This window comes from Carettochelys insculpta, chromosome 6 (genome assembly GCF_033958435.1).
Source record: "Carettochelys insculpta isolate YL-2023 chromosome 6, ASM3395843v1, whole genome shotgun sequence".
In the NCBI taxonomy this organism is placed as follows: domain Eukaryota; kingdom Metazoa; phylum Chordata; order Testudines; family Carettochelyidae; genus Carettochelys; species Carettochelys insculpta.
Genome location: NC_134142.1, coordinates 91,097,466 through 91,123,142, shown reverse-complemented (window position 1 = coordinate 91,123,142; position 25,677 = coordinate 91,097,466). Strand labels below are relative to the sequence as shown.

General features: G+C 48.3%; 1 protein-coding gene across 5 annotated transcripts in view; it reads right to left on the bottom strand.

Annotated features, from left to right (window-relative positions):
• The window catches only part of CREB3L1 (cAMP responsive element binding protein 3 like 1), a 74,076-nt gene that overhangs the window by 27,766 nt on the left and 20,633 nt on the right, over positions 1–25,677 (bottom strand). For 4 of the 5 annotated variants that reach the window (XM_074998963.1, XM_074998965.1, XM_074998967.1 and 1 more), the window contains exon 2: positions 1,399–1,627. In XM_074998963.1, coding sequence (XP_074855064.1) covers positions 1,399–1,627 — 229 coding nt within the window. Of the gene's footprint in view, positions 1–1,398; positions 1,628–22,180; positions 22,304–25,677 lie in introns of those variants that run through there. The other variant, XM_074998966.1, reaches the window with a different exon arrangement.

The window sequence follows — 25,677 nt, the reverse complement described above, 5'->3', positions numbered from 1 at the left end:
ATTCCAGAATAGTTTATCCTGGAGTTATTATTTCCAAATAAAATATTCCAGAATAATGCATTCACACTACAGGGAAGCTCCTGAATAAGCAAAACTTATTTTGAAATAGTGTGTCCACACACAATAGACCTCCAGGGGCTCTAATCCAAAATGCTATGTCTACACAGCAGTGTTATTTTGGAATAAACGACGATTCCAGAACAGCTTATTTTGAAATAGCCCTTATTCCCTGTCTATGCAGCCCCTATTCAGAAACACTTATTTTGAAATAGGCCATATTCTTCATAGCATAAGGTTTAAAGAATTCAAAATAAGCCATCCACTATTTCAAAATTATGTCAAAATCGCAGTTTTGCTGCATAGACACTTGCTGTTTTTTTGGAATAGTGGTGGTTATTCCAAAATAACTTTGGTGTGCAGACACACCCTATGAGCGTTACAGTTAGGAAAAGAAAACTTTACTGAATATAAAATGTTTTAAGCTTAAAGACAAGCTGTAGGGCTGGATATTAGGGCCCTTGCTTGATGACCCCCTGATGAACTGTCCAGATTGTGGGTCCTGGCCCTAAAGGTGTTCACTGTATAATTTGCAAAGAACAAAGAGGCAACAGATGGCAGTTTCTCCCCTTTCTTGGTGCTTGCTATCACAGTGCAGGGGTAGTGCATAGCAACGGTGGGGAAACTTCTGTCCCAGACCTCACCCATGGTAAAAGGAAGGACTTTCTTCTTATATATACGGAGTCAGTGACACAGCTTTTTCAGGCAGCCTGGTGTCCACCAGCTGCCAGGACACCCACGCAGTCCCACAAATTACAGGACTGTCTGTTGGGATTGCTCTAAAAATATCCACCCATCACGAATTATCCTGAGAATGAATTGTTTTAAAAATAGAGTTTGAAATAACTGTTTCTTTCTGTCTTCCTCTAAGAGATCCACTCATAGGGAAGCCACTCAGTTTTCCATATGCGCCAACGCTGGCTGCAGGCAGAGACTCGTGCTCCCAATTTCCAGGCCAAACCTTCCTGGTGAGCTCCAGGAAGAGACTTGAGCCCAGTGCATCCACTTTTAACCCACCAGGAGTCTCAGGAACTACTGCCTGTAGGTTGCCAGGATCACACAGCACAGAGACACAAACCATAATCGTCAAAATGAATAACACTCAGCAATAGACATGAATAATTATATTGTGAATGTAGCAAATTTAAAAAAAATATGGTCCAAATTCACAAAGCAACAGAAAAAATTTATCACTGGACAGCACTAGGCAGTGCACCAGTACAGTCAAGCCCAACTTGGGCCAAACAGGCCCATCTCTGCTCAAAGACAACAGCTCTTCTAGTACAGTACAGTATATCTTTTAGAAACAAGGCAATCTGCTTATGGGTTTCTTGTGCTCACCATTGGCGTTATCTTCAGTCTTGATAGGCATGAGGGGGCTCTGGGGAGCAGAATCTCCACTGAGTGAGTAGCTGTGCTCTGCCTGGATGCCTGGAGTAGGAGGGTCCAAGTCCATGTCCAGGAGAGAGTTCTTTTCAGCCAACATTGGATCATCAAAGAAACTGTTGAAAAGTTCATTGGAGAAATCCTCCATGTTCTCAGAGAAATGATCCAGATTCTCGGGGAAATGCTGAGAGGGAACCAAGTGAAAGAGAAAATTATTATCAGCTCCAGGAGGGGCTAGGAAGCCTTCCACTGAACTGTGATGAGACCTTCAGCAACAACATCATCTGGATGAAAAATAACAAGTTCCATCCTTTATTCTGATCAGTGCTGATAGCTAGAAAAAATCATCTTTCTATTAATGTTTGGATTCAACTGCTCAGTTAGATATCTACTTTCTTCTCACTCTCTCCTATACATACCCAGCTAGCTATCTCTGTGCCACCCCTGTGTAGCCAGCTATGTGTCTATGTAGGGTTTATACCATATGCTATTTAGTAGAAGAAAGAGTTCGAGGAAAACTTGTGCGATAAAAAATATAAGCACATCAAAATGTTGTGTTTTTCTGAGCCTGTGCTCGGTGAAATAAATGTTCCCATATGTTCTCCAAGCAGCAGTAGGTACTCTGGTACCAAGGATAACAAAACCCAATCCCTGATTTTTATCAGTGAGAACACATTAGTATGGTCAAAATAACAGGAAGGCCCCATGTTGTATTTAATTTCCTTTAGGATTTCTCACCCTACGAGAACATCCTAAGGCCAGTTAATGCCTGTGAAATTCTCCTTCCTGATGAAAGTTAAACCCACAAATGGCCTGTTAACAGCAAACAATCATTCCACTAATGGCCAATAAATCTCATCCCATGCAGAACCTGTTTCCCCTGGGACATGCCCTCCTACTTAGAAGTCAGCTCACTAATTTTTCTATTTGATACAACAAAGTATTGGTGGAGCAATGGGAAAAAACTACGGTGCAACAGCCACCTGAAAAAAGGATCCCCTTTATCTGCAGAGTGACACTTTTGGCTCAGGGGGAAGAAACAGAAGACATGCATTCAATAGACTAAATTACAGAGGTGGTCTTAAAGGATTTAAACAGGGCTGACCAAAAGACAGAAAAGGAAAGGTGGGGCTGGGGGGAGCATCTGAAGAGGGGAGAATCAGGGGTGGGGTGGGGGGAAGGCACAGCAAACAATTTGTTCAAATATCAAGAGCAGTTGGCCCTCTGAGTGCTAGTGTGAGGAGGACATGTACCCGGAAGACCCTGAGCAGGTACAGGAGTGTACTGAGAGTTGTTTCATTGATTCTTTAAAAGCAGGGGTGAGGCAGGAGTTGGCCAGGGGCTCCCGGATACCAGCTCTACTAGTTCCTGTTCTAACAGGAAGGTGTGTTTGTTTTACCTTAGCCCTGTATCTTTCTGTAAACAGAGCCTGGGCAGCGGGAGGGCTGGGAAGAGGAGCAGGTTGCAGCCGAGCAGTGCCTGCTTTGCCAGGGAGAAGATGGGGAGAGCCCAGGGAGCAGGGGGGCAATAGGCAGCTAAGGAAGCCATTTTCGCTGCACTCTGGAGTCTGACTCCTGCCTTCCTCCTGACTTGGTGTTGTGGGAATCTTCAACGACTTTCCAGTGAATTTCAAATCTCCTCCATAACTTTGTGTTAACTAAAGAGGGGAGGACGGGGAAAGACTCAGGGACAAGCTGCACAGATTTATGTAGCAGTTTCACATAAAATCCTTGTGTCTACACCCCAGCTCCAGTTAGAACCAGGATTGCTGATCAAACAGCGGTCTCCCAACCAGAGGAGAAACAGAGAAAGTGTGATGACATGACACCGAATGAAAATAAAATCTACTGGAGGAGGGTTATTTAAAAGTAGGAAAGGAGATTCCCCACAGCTGTTTGGCTCAAACAAACATCATTTTTCAAAAACAGCCATTGACTTTGGGCGCTTTTTCTTTTGGGTACCCAAAAATGAAAGGGACTCAGAGTGAGTAGCCACTTTTGAAAATGTGGCTGCAGGGGTCAATGCTGTCATTATAGGCCGTGTCTACACGTGCCCCAAACTTCGAAATGGCCACGCAAATGGCCATTTCGAAGTTTACTAATGAAGCGCTGAAATGCATATTCAGCACTTCATTAGCATGCGGGCGGCAACGGTGCTTCGAAATTGACGCTCCTTGCCGCCGCGCGGCATGTCCAGACGGGGCTCCTTTTCGAAACCACCCCGCCTACTTGGAAGTCCCCTTATTCCCATGAGCTCAGCTACACAATGCTACCTTCAAAAGCCACACAAAGCTACCGCAAATCTACACAAAGCTACACATGAGCTCATGGGAATAAGGGGACTTCGAAGTAGGCGGGGTCCTTTCGAAAAGGAGCCCCATCTGGACGCGCCGTGCGGCGGCAAGGAGCGTCAATTTCAAAGTGCCGCTGCCGCCCGCATGCTAATGAGGCACTGAATATGCATTTCAGCGCTTCATTAGTAAACTTCGAAATGGCCATTTGCGTGGCCATTTCGAAGTTTGGGGCACGTGTAGACGTAGCCATAGAGATGCAAGAGGGCTGCTTTTGAAGGTACCGCTTTCCCACCAAGGACCTGAGCTACTTTTTACAGTGAGGAGAAAACTGGAGATGGGGGAGATAAAGGAATCTATAACCACCCAGAAGATCCAAAAGGCAATAACATCAAGGGGTACAACCCTCCCCTGGCTTCTATTATTTTGATCCTTCAGCAAGCATAAATATTCTGCCAGTTCATCAGTGCTGCTTTTACCTCTCACCAAGTGCTCACAGGACTAATCCGAGGGTGTTTCTGAGTGAAGGTAGCAGACATAAGAGAATGCTGTGATTCAGGCAAGCCAGTCTCTGAGACTGGAGATAATTACAGTTATTACCAAAGAAGGCACCAGGGATCAGACTCTCATAAACTGAAGGTGTACACAGAAAAACCATAGATTTGCAAACCGTTATTTTTACCCAGAAGACCTGTGAAGAGCTCAGAAACAAGAAGGGGTAGGATGGTGGGGAGAGATAAAGGGGAGGCAGAGCCAATGAGAGGGACAACCACCACTTTATAATTGCACCTATCTATGTTGGGGCTGACTGGAGCGGACTGCCCAGCCACAGAAGTGCTGTCATGTCCCTCATATGAGCCCGATCTCCTATGCTGCCCCAACACATAAGATTAGGATGGAGGTAAATTTCTGAGGAATAAATGTATCTATTTTCATCTGGCAAAATTGAGTCTGCTTGTCCAGATGATGAACATCTTGGATCCTTTGGCAGTGGGCAGTCCAGAGCCTATGTGATGTGCACCTATGAAACATATCTAATAAATAGTTATACTATCAATTAACTCCAGATGTCCAAATTCTACTCCCGTGAGGCCTCCTCCATTGGCATCTGGCCAAGAGCCTGCATGCTGCAAAAAATCTGCATTGAAGGCAGCAGATTTACAACTGCCCTCATCTTTAATCTGGAGAAGCAATAGGGAAATCACTGGAGCCAGTATGTAAGGTGACCGCTAGGGTCAGACAAGAGCATTGTGTATTGGAGTCTGTAGACTCTGCAGGCATATTAAAGAGGAGGACTTATGTGAACAACACTGTAGAACTCCCAAGATTAGATTTTGTGTAGATTTTATTTAAGGCTATGGCAGTAAGGAGATCAATGGCACAAAGGCCAGAAACACACAGTTAAGAGTGAGGCGTAGGAAGGAATTCACAAGGGCTTGGATGTGAATAAAGATGAGGACAATAAGGAGATGCACAGAACAGGCTCAGAGTCCTACAGCATCTTCCTGACCTACAGTCTCCTTCTGGGATCATCTTCTTCCTGCTAGGTAAGACCTGCAAGTCTCCAGTGGCATTTCGCTGTGATCTGATGAAGGATTCTGCAGTGAGCTTTACATAACTAGAATCTCCCTCTTGATTTTTTTTTAAATCACCTTCATATAAATGGTCCCAGCTTAAGGAGAGGGGACCAGCCAGCTAGGAAATGTGATCTTTGCCATCCCAGTCCAAAGGGAGGGGCGTGAAATTGACTTGGAGAAAACTTCTTCCAGATGGGATCCAAAGCTAACAGCTCAGTCTCCGTTCACATCATTCCCTCCTCCTATCTCTCCCTCCCTTCCATGCACTCCTTTCTCATTCCCTTTGACCATGCTCTGCAGCCAAGAAATATCACAAGATATATTTCCAAAGCAGTATTGCCAGTGAGTGGTCACGACGGGGGCAGCCAAGGGACAGCAGCCCCATGGTGAAGACGTGCAGGATTTCCTGGTCCAAACCACCCTCTCTGGCACATTCCCTCCACCCCCCAATATTGTTCTGTGGAGATGGGGTATACATGTGTGTGCTGCAGCCATGGAGCAACCTTTCTCCAAACACAGATATCTCATGACAGGACAATTTGCTCAGGTTAATTCAACTCATCAGCAAGGAGAGAGTGTGAGTCTTTGAGATATTGGCTCCTGCAGCCTCCCAGGTCTGCTGAGTGACATACACACTGAACTGTCCAAACATGTTTCCACCACATGTTTTCACCCAGCCTTCACACTCAGAGTTGCTTGGATATCAGGCTGCATGTTGTCGTGCCTTGCAGTTCAAGATCCCGTTCCCTATATACAAGTGTTACCTTGGGAGCTAGCATAAGCCATCAAAATGCAAGCTCTCCATTTCTGCCACCTCAACAGTCACCTGAGCATGGACCTTCATCTCACCTCCACCTGTCTACCTATTGCAGGCTCTCTCCTCCTTGTCGCTTATTGAGCTGCTTTAAGACAATCTCTCCTCAGATCCAGTTTAGTTCTCATGGCTTTATCACTCCTGCTATGAAACTACTCTGGGGTTTCACTCCAACGAGTAACCAGCAAAGAGCCAGAGCAAATGAGCTATAGGCCAAATCCAGAGTTTAAGACCTTTGCAGCTTGGTGGTGCTGCACATATTGGCAGGCTAGCAAATGTGGAGGGGATTCTTCTAAGTTTTCTCTTTTATTTTTTAAAATATTTTTCCTCTCTGCTTGCCAAGATAAATCTCCCATTCCAGCTGTGACATCTGCATTTCCCTTCTTTGCTTTCACTGAGGAATGAAGCCCTTGCACTCCAGCTTCACAGCAGAGATTTCCTATTCCTTCCAATAAAGAGGAGCCCACATGCGCTTCTAGTCAGTCCTTTCACTCTCTCAAAAATCTGGTGACTTTTAGTGCTCACGAAAGTGAAGGGCTGACAGTGCTAACAAGAGCCAGGCAGAGTGCAGGCAGATGCTATACAAGCTTCCCTCTCACAATGCAGTCAATGCAGCTCCATCCTGATCTTCAATCCTTCCTGCTACTGTCGTCTGAATCTCTAACTGGTTATTCCAATGCACTTCAGTCCTGATCTGCAGACCCAGCTGTTCCAGTCTATCTCCCCACATGCACCTCCATCCTAACCTGCAGCTCCCTGCTATTCTAGTCCCTTCCCATGGCTCTGCCAATACACCACAGCGCTAACCCAGAATTCTCCTTGGTGTTCCAATTCTAGATAGCTATACAGCCCAGCTGAAGCACTTCATTACAATTAATTGGGATCTGTAGACCTCCACCTCTGCTGTCCCAGCGCCTCAGTTCTGTCATGCAGCAGCACCTGCTACTCCAGCTTCCAATCTTTCCCAGAGATTGCCAAACATGACCAGATTTTCTGCAATCATTTTTAGTTGCAAGACTTCAGAGAACATCCAGATCCATGACACGCTGTTCTTGCAGAAGACTCACAAGCTGTCTGTACGGGCCTACAGACAGTACCAAAGTTGTTTATTCAAAATAACAGATAGGCATGGGAAGAAGGGAGTTTCACACCATCACAAACAAGGGAGTGGGTATACAGTTGAGGTATGGTATTTACTTCTGTCCAATCTGCAAAGTATTTTGAGACTCAGATGGAAGGTACCATGTGGTATTATTCCTTGGCTGTGATTCCTGTCCCTTACATTTCATGGAATCACAATGATTATCCTGCATATTTTATTGTTAAAGCTCCCTTCATGAAACGTTTGTCGAGGGCCAGGATATACAATTTTTAGAGCTCAATGCTACAAGTCCTGTGGGGTATGACACAGACTCCCGATAACCAGAGGAAGGTGATTAGTAAGCTGGACAGGATAACCCATTACCCTGGCTACTCTTGGAGAGGAAGGGGCAGTTAGAAATGTCATAGTACCTTTTTCCCAGGGTGTCTTTTGGATTAGTGATTCCTCAGCACTTTGGCCAAATAAAACTAGAAGAGATCAGTTTCCAGCTAATAACCGACTGATTTATTTTATAGGCACTTTCAACAGGGATTGTCTTCTTACACGTATATCCATCTTAAGTACTTGCATGATCCCAAGCATGTAATATACCTCACAGCATCTCTGAGAGGTAAGGTGTGATGGGGTTCTGGGGTCCCCCAAGCTCTGCACCCTGTCCGCAGGCAGGAGAGTCTCTCACTCAGCAGGAGAACAGTGGATTTATTAGCCGACAGGACACAGCATCGTACAGAGGAGTCAGTACGGCAGGCAGAGACAGCCAGTCCCATCCATGTTGAGGAGAGGAGGCCCCGAGGGGCCCCCAGAGCTGGGGCCTGGCCCCCTCCTTTGTCTCGCTCTCCCTCAGCCCAGACTAACTGCTTCCCAAATCCCAGTTCCAATTCAAACCCCTCAGGCTCCACCTCCTCCTTTGTCTGCAGTACAAAGGTGTTACCTGGTCATCAAGGTTACCCTCAGCAGGAGCCCCACACCCTCTGTGAGCCACTCACATACACACAGGTATCCCCCACTCCATCACATCTCTCCCCCCTTCCAGACCAAACTGAGCGGGGTCACTCAACTGGTGACCTGGGGAAGTTCGGGGCTCTCCCCTTGTGACAGGGCATCGGCTGTACCCTCTGTTCTCCCCTCGATGTGCACCACCTCCACATCATAGTCCTGCTGGGGGAGGCTCCAAGTCAGGAGCTTGGTCTTGGCCCTTTTCATGTGATGCAGCCGGGCAAGTCCCTTTAGTTCCCTTGGGTTGGTTGGTCTCGCTGCTTCGGCCCCGGTCCGTCAGCCACGTTCTCAAGTCGGGCGGGCAGAGCCCATACAGATGCTGCAGCACCAACAGATCAAACAGGTCTTTTGTGGTCTGGGTCCTGCCCCATCTGACCACCAGTCCATACAGCTGCTCCAGCCGATGTCTGGAATTCAGTTACAGTCCAGTAACGGAAGGTACAAATGCTTCCATCCTTGGCATTTAGCCAGACCACCACAATGGCTGTGTGCCTCAGTTTCCCCTTCCATGCCACACAATAGGTTTGGAATGTTCCTTCTCATGTCAGAGGTTGCAAGACTAGTTACAGGGAACAATGGTGACATTTCAGAGTTACAGACTCCTTCAACATACAATTCATGCTTCTACATCAATGTCATCATGTCACATGGCTCTTTTCAAACATTCAGTGCATGGTACAGTTCTACAGCTTTTGGTAGCAGCACCCCTTGGTTACAGCAATCAGCGTGAGTAACAGAACAAACCCATTGCAACTGTACATTTACGTTGCTCTTTGGTAGACCACAACTTTTGTGTAACCTCCTTGAGAATCTGGTATTTTGGGGATAAATGGCTGAGGCCTTTCTTAGCACCATCAAGTTCTAATCTTCTCCCTTGCCCCCTGGGGTGGAAATCTGATCTCTCTGGGTGTGCCCTCCCTTCTAACAAGAGCTGGGCCATTGATGATCTCAGGGAGATGGCCCCCTTCCTGCCAGTCTGGAAATTTGCAAACCAAACTGCTTTCTGAGAGTTGTTTTGTGAGTCCCAGACGCAGAATCCACATGAAGGAATCCCTGTTTATCCCTTACTGGCCCACCAGGCCCACAGCTCCTTCGTCCTTCCACCTCCAACTACTGCCTCCCCATGGAATCAGAAGTCGAATCCAGTATGAGAATATAAGTGTTTCCACCATCTGGAGATGGGGAATTGCTGGCGCTCTCCTGCATCCTACAGAGATTGGCTGTGCCGCTGTTTTACTTGGTTCTCACAGGGCTGCTCACATTCCCTGATAGTTTTTACTTTACTTGCACCAGCTTCCAATTCCTGAGAAACTTTTACACTGCCTGCTTTGGACCCTTCCAGAGCACAGCCAGTGGTTTCACACTCAGGCAGGTCCTGGCCATCAGGAGCTGAAACAAACTTCTCCCCAGGCAAAGGGCTGCTCTGGCTCTTACAGACATGCACCTTTCCTGTTCACTCTCCTTCACCTCACTCCCATTTTCTGCAGTCCCCACAGACGGGTCAGGAAAAGTTTCAGGGAAATTCTCTTCCTCAAGAGCTCCCCCAAACAATAACTCACCCCTGTCTGGCTCCACAGGGGCACTGCTCCCTTGAGGCACAACCAGCTCCTGGGTTTCACCTACACCCAGGATCACTTCTGGCCCATCAGGCAGATTCCCACGTAATCCCCCTCCAGGCAGACAGCCAGTACCACCGGACAGAAGGTTAGGGTCCCTTTCCTCCCTTCTGCTACCAGCTCCTTTATCTTCATCAGTCAGCATAACTCCATTGCCCATCTGTTCTTGTGTCCTGGTGAGAGGATGACTCTGGTAGGACAGAGTCCTCTCACCCCCTCCCAGTAATACCTCAGCATCAGGCAAAGAACAAGTACCAGAATCGTCTGGTCTCTGGGATTCCCTGATGATACTAACTGGATTAGACCAACTTAAAGCATCATTCCCCCTGAGAGACACAGAGGTAGGCCCACTTCCCGTCTGGGCTTCAGCTGCCCTCAGATCCAGCTCTGGGATCTTGGCTCCATCTCGAGCCCCCACAGGCTCAGGCAAAGGATTCACTTCCCCAGAAGCAGAAGCACTTTTCTTGCACCAAGGACCAGTGTCCTTAGCAGGGATACCACTGCCCATCCCAGAGCCATTCCCTCTGCTCCAGCCCCCATGGCTGGGTTTAGGCACACCTGGAACGCTCTTTCCTGGTGGTTCCTTCTCCAGCCACCCCAGGCTGGGGAAGTCTTCCTTAGACAATGGGCTAGTTTCCTCATTGGCTCCTTTTCCAAATGCAGGCTCTGCTCTCTCCCCAGGCTGCTGCTGCTGTTCAACACAGACAGACAATGGGAGACACTCTCTCCTTTGTCCCAGCCCCCCGGCTGGTCTCCACACACACACAGAAGGTGAAGCAGCTTCTCTCACAGACAACTTGCCATTCCCAGTGGACAAGCTGCTTTCCTGCACAGACACACAGGCACCTTCCTCGGCCCAGGCCTGGAAAACTCTTCGCAGGTCTGTCTTGGCCACTAGTAGATGATGGGTTGGAATCGCTCCTTCCCTCCTTGAGCTGTGGCAGGCCACTCGGTTCAGAGCTCCATGCAGTCCAGGGTTCCCTGCCCCGATCCGGGCTCACCTCTGCAGGATTTTCCTTAACCCTCAGCTCTGCCACTGCACATCCACGCTGCCTTGTCCAGCTTCTTTAATCTCGATTTGGTTTCCAGGTGCTGCCACTTCACAGCGGCGTTGCTGAGTGTGGTTGCAGGCTCTCAGGCTGATGCCCTCTGCACCCCACGCTTCCTGGAAGAATCCCTTCAGTGTGCCAGGCTCCTTGCAGGTCACAAGCTCCCCGGGGTTAGGCCGTAGGCCCCTCTGCCCTCTGGGACCGACTCCAACAGACTCTCAGAGGAACCCCCTCTTCAGTGTGACACCCGCTCTCGAGAACCACGACCACAGTTGCTTGGGTTCGGCCGCAGGCCCCTCCGCCTTGGGGAGCTGCACCTCACTGCCCTTCAGCACACCTGGGTCTCGCAGGCCCCACTTCTTCCGGGGCCCCGGTCACTTACTGCTGGATGCTCCATCCTCAGGGTGCAGAACATCCCACTCCTGACACCAGTGTGATGGGGTTCTGGGGTCCCCCAAGCTCTGCACCCTGTCCGCAGGCAGGAGAGTCTCTCACTCAGCAGGAGAACAGCGGGTTTATTAGCCGACAGGACACAGCATTGTACAGAGGAGTCAGTACAGCAGGCAGAGACAGCCAGTCCCATCCATGTTGAGGAAAGGAGGCCCCGAGGGGCCCCCAGAGCTGGGGCCTGGCCCCCTCCTTTGTCTCGCTCTCCCTCAGCCCAGACTAACTGCTTCCCAAATCCCAGTTCCAATTCAAACCCCTCAGGCTCCACCTCCTCCTTTGTCTGCAGTACAAAGGTGTTACCTGGTCATCAAGGTTACCCTCAGCAGCAGCCCCACACCCTCTGTGAGCCACTCACATACACACAGGTATCCCCCACTCCATCACATAACGTAATGTTATTATCAGCATTTTATAGACAGGTAACTGAGATACAGGAAGGCTACAGCCTTCTCTGCAGTGGCAGTGGCCTGTACCGTATATATAGCTTAACACTTCAGTGAAAAGCAAGCTGGATCTAATGTGGTGTTTAGCCATGAAAGGCTTTGGCAGGGTACTACCAAATTCTTTTCTTGACAGCTTACCCTCTGCTAGAGCTTTAGCCCCTAGTGTTTGCTTTCCCTGAGGGCTGAGACAGTCTTCTGTACAAGAAAGCCACTTAGAGGGGCACTACCCTGCTAAAAATAGCAGTGTGGATGGGGGGCATGTAGAGAGCAGAACACATCCTAAAGTTCTGGTGAGTATTTAATCACATAAGCAGTCCCTCTGTGCAGGGCCATGGGAATGGTGGGAGTGGGAGGTGGCATGACCCTCTCATTTTTTTAACATAGGCATTATCCGGGGGGCATGGCACTGCAGCGCACCCCAAACTGCAAGCCTCAGGCAAGCATGTTGATTAGCTCCCCCACCACGAAGCACAGCTGCTGCCAGTGGCACCAAATTCTTCCCTTAGCCCCCTCCCCCGAATGTCCACGTCTTTTTTGTCAACAGAGTCTGTCAAGAAAGGCATCCTGCCTGGGGGCGGGCAGGACTGCTGAGTTCTGTTGACAGTATTTCAGCAGAACATATTTTTAGTGTGGATGCTCCATGGGTTTTGTAAAAAAACTCACTAGCATAGACATAGCCTAGGTGTAACCAGTTCACTGATTAAACAGTTGTGGGGTGGGGTGCAGCTGGGGAAACTGCAGACAGATGCTGCTCTGGCCAGGCTGGAGCAGTCCACTTTTTGGCATGCCGGGAATTGGGGCTGATCTGGCCCAGCTGGAGCATCCCTCTCTAGTATTCTAGCAAGCCTGGAGCTGCCCCCAGCCCAGGGGCACTGCAGGCAGGGGCGCTCCAGTCCAGCTAGAGCAGCCCCTGTCCACAGAGGCCTTGGGCATGCCATGAACGGGGTGCTCCATCCAGCTGGGATGGAGCAGTCCTCATCTGCAGCAGGGGGGCTGCTCTGGGCTGGAGCAGACTCCCCAGCTGCCTCTTCCCAGCTGTCCCTCCCACCAGGGCCATCCCAGATAGGGCTACTCTGGCCTGGCCACAGCAGCACAGCCCACAGCAGCCCTGCAGAGCTGGAGCAATGCCCTGCCCAGCCTGTACCAGTTAACCATAACCACTAAGCCTCATCCATTCAGGGTGTGGCTTATGAGTTAACTAGTTACATTTTAACATCCCTAATTCTCTCCCTCTGCCTCCACTGCTACAAAACTTCTGGGGCTCCTTCAGTTGTCTACAGGGCACTTCACACCGGTGCTAGAGGCGTGCAGCGAGACCTCTGCAGACTGCCCCCAGAGCAGACGTCGCCCAAGTGACTCGTTCAAAATGACGCAGGAAATCCTTGGTGGCCCAGGCAAACAAACCCCAGATCAAGGCTAGTGCCCCACCCGGGATGCGGAGGCGCTTAGAACCCTGAGCAGAGGGCGGGGGAGCCCCTGGCCAGCTCCCGCCTAGGTCGCCTTGCGCCTGTACAGCGCGGGGCCGACTGGCGACGTGCCGGTGCCAGGAGCGCGGTTAGAACCCAGACCCGGGGCCTGCAACGGGTTAAGTCGCGTCCCGAGGCGGACCGGGAAAGAGGCCAATGAGGAACCTGAGCGCCCATTGGACAGTTCCGCGGGACGCGGGGCCAATGGGGAAGCGTCTTCCCGCCGGCCGAGCAGCTGTTCCGCGAGGGATTGTGCTGATCCACAGGAGTGCAGGGTTAGGACGGAGCTGCTCGCTGCACAGCTGGGCCCGGCCCGGCCCGGGCGAGGGGGGCGCTCGCTGCGCTGCGCTGCGCTGCGGGGTCTGCACTGGGCGTTCGGCCGCAGCGGGAAGCGACCGGTCGTTCCCGCTTGGCCCAGGCCAGCAGCCGGCCGCGCAGCGCGCTTTGCCGGGGCGCGCTGGCTCCTGGATTCAGAGGGCGCAGGTCAGCCCCGGCAGACAGACAGGCAGCGTGTTCGCCCGGCCGCGCAAGGCTCGTGTCCCGTCGCCCGCTCTCACGCCGGGACGCGGCGAGTTCAGGGGCCCGGGGGGGCCGGCGGATTTGGGGGACGCAGGGCTGGGTGCAAGCACGTCCCTAATTTCTCTACCACGCTGTAGTAGCCAAGCAGCTCACTGCGCTCTCGCTAGCTCTTGTGACGAGAGTAGCGCTTACCCCTGGCTCCCTACGAGCGCAGATGGGCCACGACCCTTCACAGGCTGGGGGGTGGAGGGAATGAAGTAATCCAGACTCCAGGGAGCGAATTGGGCAAGCGTCCAAAAGGAAGACATTCTCCTCCCTTTTGCTTCAAATTTCCATGCTGCAACCGTCTGTGCTGCAAAACACAGTGAGACAAAACAGGAGAGCCCCGCAGGTCCCCACGCACAGGATGGGGGTATTCCTACAGGGAACAGCCAGCTGCCCGTAGCCTGAATTCAGAGGCTGTTGAGGAGATGGGCCTGGTGCACAGTATTTTCATGACCAGACAAGCTATTGCTTCATTTCCATACCCAGAGACCTCGGCCTCCCCAAGGCCCCTGAGTCCATGCCTTTGAGTCATTGCCTTTGGGTAGGGGTGGAGTGGGAATGGAGCCACGGAGCAGATTCATACAACATAGCCACTAACCAGCTGCAAACTGCTAAAACTACCCCGGCAGCCCAACTCTTCAAACTGGCATGGCTGGCTCTCAGTTTCCTGGCAGACTGGGATGTGGATATGGCTGGGTGTAAAGAGAACCATTCCTGGTCTTCAACTGCTTGTCTGAAACTAATTACAAATCAACCTGGATCTTTTGTGGCAGTCTGAAGCCCAGGGCATCGAGCAGCACACGTTAGTCTTGAGAAGGAAGTACTGGGGGGACTGCCCTACTCCATAAAGAACACTGGCAGAGTTACTCAGTTCCCCGGCTCCCACTAAGTAGCTTCCCAGTACAGCTGAATGTTAGAAATGTCACTTCACGCAAACCCACATTAGGGCCACCTTCTTCCAGAGCTACACAGATAGTCACAGAATCTAATTCCAGTTCTTTTCTCGTGCCCTGGGGCTGCATTCTGAGGACATTCCTACTAATACCAATCATACAGCACAAGCCTTCTCCTTTCCCCAGTTGTGCTGTACAAATATGAAACAGTTGATCAAGGCATGAGATGGGAGTGGGCATAGAAATCCAGCTTAGCTTCTTCCTCTGCTGGGCCTGTACCAGACTTCAGTGCTGCCAGGCTCTTGATTTAATTCTTTTTTAAAGGATTCAAGTCTCAGTACACTTTGGAGCTTTCGCAATTTGTTTCACACCCACACAGTCTGTGCCAAGTCCCAGTGCTTGCCTGTCTGCAGCTCCTGCTCTTTTTACTAGACCAGACCACCCCTGCTATACTGGTTTGCTAACCCTGTTCCAGTATCACCATTTAGTACTGGTGGCAAAACTTTCTGGGGGCTGTTCCAGCTTGTTGATCAAACAATGGAGATCAGAGATGCAGTATTAGAATCCCCAAACCATCTCAAATTATGCTTCACATGAGATCCTTCCAGTTTACTTGGTTCCCACGTATCAGACCTAACTGGGAATCAGACTCTGATTTGCGTTGGTCTCCATACCTCATCCCTTCTTGCTTCTGACCTTTTCCCAGTTCTTTCTGGCTGTTTTTAATGAGTGTCTAAGAAGAGATCATTCCAGTCTGGGAGCTCCATCAAGTTAGCACTTTGGTACTTATTCATTCCACAGTTTGGAGTTCCATCTGTGGCAGACACGTAGGTTTACCATTCATCCCCTCCCTCACAACCCTCAATGGAAAAATCAGCTGATGAAATGAACAATATTGTTAAAAAAGCACAAACACAATGCACACCACATCAAAACCATGTGGCCAGAATCAGTCACATAATGCTGACCTTAAGCTTTTCACATCCTTCACTGTGGAGGAATTTTGGGAGACAACCAGGCACTTGGGGGTGGTTGGGTTTGTTTTCTAACTTTATGTTTTTGACGCAAAAGCAAAGGAACAAGGAAAACATATAAATCACATTCTGACTGTATTTCCACCAGCAGCCCCCATGAAGGTACTATGAGAGCCTGCTACTACAGTCCTAGAGAAATCTAGGTCCACTGACATCTTCACATCAGGGCTCTGATTACTTTGTGTAAATGTGATTGATGACTGACCACTGTGATTTTGCTGCAGAGAGCAGAGCTGCAGAAACTGCAAGTATCAAGGGAATTAAAAGCATCCTGGGTAGGTGCATGAAGTTGTGTGTGCAAGACGGAGTCCTAAAAACTGAAAGTACCAAAAGGATTGGCAACACTGAAGTGTGATCATCCAGGTGTATGTCACAAGGAACACGTGTGTGTGTGTGTGTAATGTACAGGCATGCTAAGCACCTAACTGGCAGTATGCCAAATTTATCTAATGCAGATAAAGCCCATATGCTCCTTGTACAGAGTCCTGAATGGAGAGAGGGAGTTCCTCATTCCAGTTATCAGCACCCTGAAGGACAGACGCAATGCCCTCCTCTTTCCTGCTACCTTTGCCTCGTATATAGCACACACAAAACCAAAATTCTGTCCCATATTGCAACTCACAGCCTAATGGGGTATAAAAGCAGCGCAAGACTTGACCTACACACCTGAGGGAACACAACCCTATTATTTTAAAGTGAAGCGTTTAGACAAATGGGAGCGCTTCCTCCCCTAAGATTAGGGTGTAACTCCACTTCAGTTATCTGGGAGCCTAGCATGTATAGGCTTTAGCTGCGAACACTTGAGCTGTAAGAAAGGAGGACATCTGCCAGTTAAAAATTCTAGCATGCCTTATTCCATGCTATCAATGCCAATAGTGTGTTTCTCGCTCAATTCACTTTTGTGAGCAGAGCTTCCACAGGATGACTTGTGCTTCTCAGTGCGATGCTCCACAGTGAGACCACAGAAACCCTTTCATAGGATTTTCCCCACAGCTATACCATTGCTCTCTATCACCTTAGGGCTACGTCTACACGTGCACCCAACTTCGAAATAGCTTATTTCGATGTTGCGACATCGAAATAGGCTATTTCGATGAATAACGTCTACACGTCCTCCAGGGCTGGCAACGTCGATGTTCAACTTCGACATTGCTCAGCCCAACATCGAAATAGGCACAGCGAGGGAACGTCTACACGGCAAAGTAGCACACATCGAAATAAGGGAGCCAGGCACAGCTGCAGACAGGGTCACGGGGCGGACTCAACAGCAAGTCGCTCCCTTAAAGGGCCCCTCCCAGACACACTTTCATTAAACAGTGCAAGATACACAGAGCCAACAACTAGTTGCAGACCCTGTATATGCAGCACGGACCCCCAGCTGCAGCAGCAGCAGCCAGAAGCCCTGGGCTAAGGGCTGCTGCCCACGGTGACCACAGAGCCCCGCAAGGGCTGGAGAGAGAGTATCTCTCAACCCCCCAGCTGATGGCCGCCATGGAGGACCCCTCTATTTCGATGTTGCGGGACGCGGATCGTCTACACGTCCCTACTTCGATGTTGAACGTCGAAGTAGGGCGCTATTCCCATCCGCTCATGGGGTTAGCGACTTCGACGTCTCGCCGCCTAACGTCGATTTCAACTTCGAAATAGCGCCCAACACGTGTAGACGTGACGGGCGCTATTTCGAAGTTACTGCCGCTACTTCGAAGTAGCGTGCACGTGTAGACGCAGCTTAGTAGTCCTGTCCTTGCAGATACTTGATGGGAGGAAGCAAATTCGTAAAACTCATCACCACCCATCAGGAAGGGACAGTCCTCAGCCCTCTCACTAGGGTTAATGCAAATGCCGTCGCTCCTAGGGGGTAGCTTAATAGTCTCAACAACAAACTCATTGGCATCTCAAGTGTAAAGGCTGAAGGGGATCACCTGAGCCATCAGCCTTTAGCAGCAGATATTGTGAATTCTGTGCCTCTATGATGGGTGACATCTTAAAAAGTGTAACAGAGAGGGAGCCGTGCTAGTCTATATACTACCAAAACAAAAAAAACAGTCCAGTAGCACTTTAAAGACTAACAAAATAATTTATTAGGTGATGAGTTTTCATGGGACAGACCCACTTCTTCAGACCATAGCCAGACCAGAACAGACTCAATATTTGACGCACAAAGCGCCAAAAATAGTAATGGTCTGAAGAAGTGGGTCTGTCCCACGAAAGCTCACCTAATAAATTATTTTGTTAGTCTTTAAAGTGCTACTTGACTGCTTTTTGTTTTGATATTAAAAAGTGTGATTCTCTTCATAACCCTGCGAGAGCCCATTGCTCTTTTGGCCAGAGATGGGGTTTTGCTTGATGATTTTTGCAAAAATTGTCCTTCCCCTCTCTGTTTTACAAAGTGTGTTGGTTGGCAGATGCTTCCCACCCCAGGATGGTTACATGATGGTGGGGCTGTGTAGTTAACAGATTGTTTGGGGAAAGTTTTCAATGAAAAGCTAGAGGAATGTAAGGAATGGGATTATCCTTATCAAAAATTCATCATCTTATATTTAAGTCCTGGCTTGACAAAGTCCTGGCTTGACAAAGTCCTGGCCAGGATGACTTAGTTGGGGTTGATCCTGCTGGAAGCAGGGGGCTAGACTTGATGACCTCCTGAGGTCCCTTCCAGCCCTATGATTCTAAGTGCCTGTCTATCAAATCTAACTCCGCTACCTCTTCATCTCCTCCAAGACACTTTCTCTCAGAAAAAAAAACAAACAAACCAACAGTTCCCTTCTCAGCATACTCAAAGATGCTGCCTGCAGCCAAAAAACAATCACTGTCCAACTGTGATGCACATCTGCATAAAATGTCACTGCAGCCTATAAAAGAAAAAGAAAAACTATAGTCCTACAGCACACCATCACAGGCTGCCCACAGAGCTTAAGGAAAACTTCTGCCTCATGCATACCAGCAATCAAAATGTTAGGTTACAGAGGTAAAGGATGGACAATAATACTAAGAATAATATTATGTCAGGTTCTGAACTGGTTGCAGGGCCTTCCCTGAAATATTGCGTTCAGTTCTTATCAGCCTGTTGCCAGAAGGATACAACAGAATAAAGAGTCCAGAGACAGCAAATGACAGTGTAGACCAGGGTCCAAGAGTGGCACACAAGCCAATTTTCATCAGTAGGCGAGGTGGGAGCTCAGCCCTGCCCCTCCTCCCCCATGCAGTCAGGAGTTTACTCAAAAGCCAGGCTGCCTGTGGATTAACAAAAGACTAGCTATTGCTACCAGCTAACACCTAAACAATCAAGCTCTGCATCTTAATTTATTTATTAATGAAGCTGTTGTAAATAGGATGATTAGGCTACTACTACACTACAAAGTTATTCTGAAATAAGACATTTTGAAACAGCTATTTTGAAATAACACAGCTACACACAAAGCATATTTCGAAATAGCACACAGCTATTTCAAAATATCACTTCTGGACACACAGTACTAAGTCAAAACAGTGCCACTGAATGCCATTATGGCTTGTTTCGAAAGCTCACTATTCCGCGTGGCTATGGCTACACACTAGCCACTTTCTTTCGGAAGGGGCATAGTAATGAGCCACATCAGTAGATGCTAATGAGGTACTCCCATGAATATGCAGCACCTCATTAGCATAACGCCAGCCGCACGAGGTTCAAAAGTGCCGCTTTTGAATCGCATGCCGCCTATGTAAACAGGGGCCTTTCAAAAGGACCCCCCCCCAGACTTCAAAAGCCCCTTCTTCCTAAAACCAAACAGGAAGAAGGGGCCTTTGAAGTCTGAGGTCCTTCCAAAAGGCCCCCGTCTATACAGGCAGTGCACAATCTGAAAGCGGAACTTTTGAACCGTGTGTGGTTGGCATTATGCTAATGAGGCACTGCATATTCATTGCAGCGCCTCATTAGCATCTGCCAGTGTGGCTCGTTACCATGCCCCTTCCGAAAGGATAGGGCTAGTGTAGACGTGGCTTGTTTTAGCAGCACCTATTTCCAGATGTTATTCCTCCTGCAGTGAGGTTTAGTGATCGCGAAATAATGCACCTGTTATTTTAAATTTATTTCAAAATAGCATGTGCGTAGCGTAGACACTCACAAAGTTATTTCAAAATAACAGATGTTATCTTGCTATAACTCCATAGTGAAGACGTAGTCTGACTGTAAAAAGTGCCAGTGGCACTCAGCCCATACATGGAGGTAAAAAGATCAAACTTTACTACTCTGTCTCGAAAAGGTTGCTGACACCTGGGCTACATCTCCACTAGGGACAAACTTCAAAATGGCCATGCTAATGGCCAAATTGGAGAATACTAATGAGGCAGTGAAATGAATATTCAGTGCCTCATTAGCATGCTGCCAGCTGCAGCACTTCAAAAGTGCTGTGTTTTGCTCTTGCACAGCTCATCTAAACGGGGGTCCTCAGTTGATAGGAATAAGGGGATTTCGATGCTTGCAGGGTCCTTTCGAAAAGGACCCCCCCCGTGTAGACAAGTTGCGCACAAGCTAAATGCGGCACTTCAGCAGCGTGCTAAGGAGGCACGATATATTCATTTCAGCGCCTCATTAGTATTCTCCGATTTGGCCATTAGCATGGCCATTTCCAAGTTTTTCCTGAGTGTAGACACGGCCCTGGTGTAGACATACAAGTGAATAGAAGCTTGGAGAGAGTTTCACATGAGGAGAGACTGAAAAGTTTGGGACTGTTTAGGGAAGACACAGAAAGTGATATGATAGATGAATGAAATATAAAGGATGTTCTAATAAAGGTAAATCAGGAGCTCTTATTCACTTTTTGTTATAATTCAGGTAGGTAGAGGCATTAAAAGAAACTGAAAGACAACAAATTTAAAACAAATAGAAGGAATTACTTATTTTACTCAGTGAAAAATAGCACACAGAACCCACTACCACAGTGTATCAATGGGGCCAAGACCTTGATAGGGTTAAAAGTTTTAGACACTTGTATGGATAATGGGAATATCCACAGTGACATTAGATAGTATTAAAAATAAGATATACAGCTTCCAGCTTCTGCACATAATCCAGCCATTGGCTGTTGGAGTTAGGAAGGAACTTCCCTCAAGAAGAGCTTATTTCACGTGTCTTACACTGAAGCATCTGGTACTGGCTGATACTGGAACTAGGCTTCCCGACTAGGTGAACCATTGATCTTCACTGGGACAGCAATTCCCATGATCCTATGAACCTGTTGTTCCACCCACTATGGGGAGGGAGGGACACCATGCAGTGAGAACACAGGCCTGGGAGACAGAAGGAGACTGTTTTGTGAGGAAAAAATTATCACTCCTTTATCACTAGATTTATTTGCCTCATTCAAACTATTTTTCTCAACACCCAAGGAGTGAAATCAGAAACAATCCCTATCCTGCCACAGGGTAGGTTACAGAAGAGCAATGGAGGAAGAAGGCTTTTGAGGTGCAAAACAGTTCAGAAAGTTCAGGCATTAATGCCAGACACTACTGATGGCTTTGAACCATGGTCTTTCATGAAGGGCAACCCCAGGCCATGAAGGTCTGGACCAAAAAGGAGGGACCTGGTCACTCAGGCAGCCAAGAAGCTTCCATTCAAAATCATGAGAAAAGCCATGCCATGCTGGAAATCTCTTCAATGGGCAGGCTGAGAGGGAGCTGCCCTCAGCATGGTTATATAACTAACAGATGAATAGGGTCTCACCAGCTGCTAAATTGTTTATGGCTTGAAGGCTGTGATATGCACAGGCACCATGGAAAGGAGGAAGTCTGGAGGGGGAGGTGACTGTATGTCTAGCTCTGCAATGTTCATACTTCTGGGCACAGGGGCTGCTGTCAAATGACTCGGCTCTAAATGCAGATTTCTGACCTGCTGCCAATAATCCAATGGAAAGTCTATGCCCTGAAAAACAGTTAGGAAATTAAACGTTAACTTGTACTCTGCGGATATCATTTTCACTTCGGCATCAGAGCTGGAGAAATGAGACACTGGAGAAAGCAAGACAAAGTCAATTTCCTTCTTAGCCCCAGAAAGAGGGTGGTCCCTCTAGCTCACTGTTCACTGTTGGGACATGCAAGGGGCACAACCCCAGGCGGATTCCATTCTCAAGCACAATCTTGGCTATGGTGCTAACTGGTAGCAGCAGGAGGATAGGGGAAGTCCGCTGTTCTGTAAAATGGGTAGTATTCCCCTCAGATTGTGGTGCTGGCCCCTCTCCTCTGCAGGAGATAGTCCTAGTGAATTGGGGAAGAGAAGGTCAGTGTTGAGGCCCCAAGGCTGCCTTCCCACTTATTTCCCTTTCACCTCTAGCATAATATCTCTCACTATGTTCATCCCCAAGAAGGTGGACTTCTCCCTGACAGGGCAAAGCAGCTGTGTCTTAAGTTCCTTTCCAGCAAGGCTGGATATGCCCTTAGCAAGGGAAAAGAAACCAAAGGAGTTCACTCACCTGGACACAGAGTCCCGTGCACTTTCCTGGGAAAAAATATCCCATTTTCCTTGGATGATGACAAATCCTCACAGAGCCACTACAGAACGTTCCAGCCCAAGCACATGTATTCCAACTGCAAAGAGTCTGCAGCCACCTGCCCTGCAGGATCAGGGTGCATGGTTTCAAGCATGCTTTAAATTACAGTAGGATACAGCTGATAGTTTCATAGGTTTAGAGGCAGAAAGGACAATTATGATAATCTGGTCCAGTGAGCCCCAAACTTTGGAGCGCGTTCCTGGAGGGGGCATAGAGGAACCTCACTGGGATGCAGGAGGGTCCAGCCCAGGCCCCAGAGGGGGCAGAGAGGGAGTGCCATGGAGCCCTGTTCTGCCCCCCAGCTCTGCACCAGCCCTGGCTGTTACTCTGGCTGCCTCTTCATGCCCAGCCCCACCCCTTGGCCTCAGCCCCTGGCTCCCAGATGTTGGCCCCAGCAGCTTGCCTGGCCACAGCTCCACTCCCAGCTCTGGCCCCAGCCCCAGCTCCAGCCTCAGGCCATGGCCACGGCTCAGTCCTGCCCCCAGCCTCAGCTCTAGCTGTGGCCCTAGCCCTGCTCCCAGCTCCACCTCTAATTGCAGCCTTGGCAATTGACTCTCTGCAGCTGCTCTAGTCCCAGACTCAGCTCCCAGCATCAACTGTAATCCTGCTCCTGGCCCTGACTCCCAACCGCATTGTTGGGTATGGGGTAGGGACGGAAGTTTGGGGGACATAATGTGAAAAGTGTGGGGACCTCTGACCTAGTCCCACCTCCTGCATAATCTAGGCCATATAATTTCATTCGACCATAACATGCAGTGGAGCTATTGCATATAATTCAGAAAAACATCTAATCTTTATTTCAAAAAGACTTCCATTTATGGAAAATTCACCAAATCTCTGAGTACGCTGTTCCAGGGGTGAATCACTCTCACTTACAAACTGTGCATTACTTCTCGTCTGAAGTTGTCTCAGCTTCCAGCCATTGGATCTTGTTATGCCTTTGTCTGTAATATTAAAGCTGTCTCTACTATCAAAATCTCCTCATGTGGGTACTTATACACCAGGATCAAATCCCCTTTTAACCAGCATAACAATCTGGTAGATACTTATTCTAGCAGACTATTTTATTATGGGTGCAGTCTTCCATTAAATGAAGGAGAGTTTTGATATTTATTTTAATGATAGTAAGATCCAGCCATTTCAGTTAATTTTGTCATTGGGTTTAATGATTATTATATTACTTGTATTCAGATTGTGAGATAAGTAGATTACAGTGCAAGCAAGCAGCTCCTCTGGGAAAACAAGAAAGTTTAGCATGAAATAGTCAACAGTGATCGGAGCCCTGGAAAATTAAGGCAAAGTCTCCACTGATTTGACTTTCCAACATTCTTTCAGATAGTACACAGTTAAACAGTGATTATAGCCATGCAGAGCTGGAATCAGCGAGAGGGCTGGTGTGTTTGGGACCGTTTTGTGCAAAAGGAGACAGACAAATCCATAACTAATCTTCAGGAAAATGGCAGGATCAACAAAATATTCCCCTTCTGGCCCCAAAGAGCAGATGGCTTTTCCTAGATATGAAACTCTTCTCATTTATTACATTCCACAACTTGTCAAATTTGTGATGCAGAAGATTAGCTTGTGACTCTGCACTTTCAATGGAAGAGTCACGGCATCCATTCAGTCTTCTGTAAGAAACCTTCTGATGTGATCACTCTTAATTTAAATCTCTGGAACCTGATTCTCCCCTGTTCTGTTCCTTATTCCTCCTCCTCTGCCTCTCACACAGGGTACACACGTCTTCCCCTTCCTCCACGCCTCTCTCTTCGCTGTCTCACTAATTCTGGTGTCCTGCCCTCGTTAATTGGGTGATAAATCTCACTCCACATCTTGGGTTAATTTTCTGGAGGGTTTGAATGGAGTTCTGGAAATGCTCTTGGACAATAAAAACTGTTCCTTTGAAGCGGGGCCAGTTGGAAGGAACTCTCCATACTGCAGCTGACATGCAGGCTTTGGCTTTCATTCTCACCAACTCCTTTCCCTCCTATTCTCCCTGAGTTTTGCACAGTTTGAGTTTTCCTTGGGTTTTATTTTTGGAGCAGGCAGACGATCTGTGAATCATTCTATTAGTATTATATTATTGCTGTTTCTTGTGAGTGGTAAGCGGTGGGGTGCTCTCTCTCGCTCCTGTCCAAGACATGAAAGGACCCAGGCATGAAATGATCTCGGCTACTACCAGCCAAACAATGACTCAAAAACTTTGGCCCACTCCCAGAATAGGTGCTTGATTTTCACCAGGCAGTTTCTAAGGAGGCAGCCATCTTTCCTCAGTACCCCTCTTGCTCAGCAAGGATCAGTCCCTACCTCTGGGCAGAACAGTCCTAACCCTCCCGCACAGGACCACCATTTAGTACGTTATCCAGCAATGAGAGCAAGGCATTGATCCCGCTAGACTAAGTCAATGCAGTGTCTTAATCAGCCACTGGACTCCATGCTAGACAAAATGTCAGTCAACAGAGGATGAACAGGACATGTTCTCAACAACCCCAGCCCCAAACCCCTGGAGAAAGCAGGAATGAAACACATGGCCTGGAGAAGGAATCATCATGTACTCATCATGTACTGTTAACGGAATCATAGAATAAAATCACAGGCTCATAGGGTTGGAAGAGATCTCAGGAGGTCATTGAGTCCAAACCCCTGCTCAAAGTGGGACCACTTCCAATTAAATTATCCTAGTCAGGGCTTGTCAAGACAAGACTTAAAAATCTCTTGGGATGGAGATTCCACCATCTGTCTAGGCAAGCTATTCTAGGGCTTCACCACCCTCCTGATGAAATAGTGTTTCCCAATATCCAACCTGGACCTCTCCCACTACAACTTGAGACCATTGTGCCTTGTTCTGCCATCCATCACCACTGAGAACAGCCTTGATCCATCTTCTTTGCAATCTCCCCTTAGGTAGTTTAAGGCTGCTATCAAATCCCACCTCACTCTTCTATTCTGTAGACTAAATAAGCCTAAATCCCTCAGCCTCTCCTCATAAGTCATGTGCTCCGTGTGTTGTCAAACTGTTGCTTGCCGATTCACCACAATGCTGTCTACATCTCTTGCATCAGAGCTGAGATCAATGTGTCCTAGAGCAGGACTGTAGCATAAAAGTTTGGCAGCATCAGGCATTGGTTGCAGCTATTTTAATTCGTGGAGGAAATCTTTTCTTCAGGCCCAGAGCATCCACAAATTCATCAGTCCCCATTGCCTCCAGATGTTGCTACATTTTGTCAAATCTGAAGCAGGATACAGGGATAAACCCTGTACTGTGTGCTTCTCCTTTAATTTACCCAGAACAGAAATAACAACACTGTACATTTGTATGGAGATACATACATCTCATAGAACAGGAAGGGACCTTGGGAGGTCATCAGGTCCAGTCCCCTTCCCTCTTGGCAGGACCAAGCACCATCCCTTTTTTTTTTAAA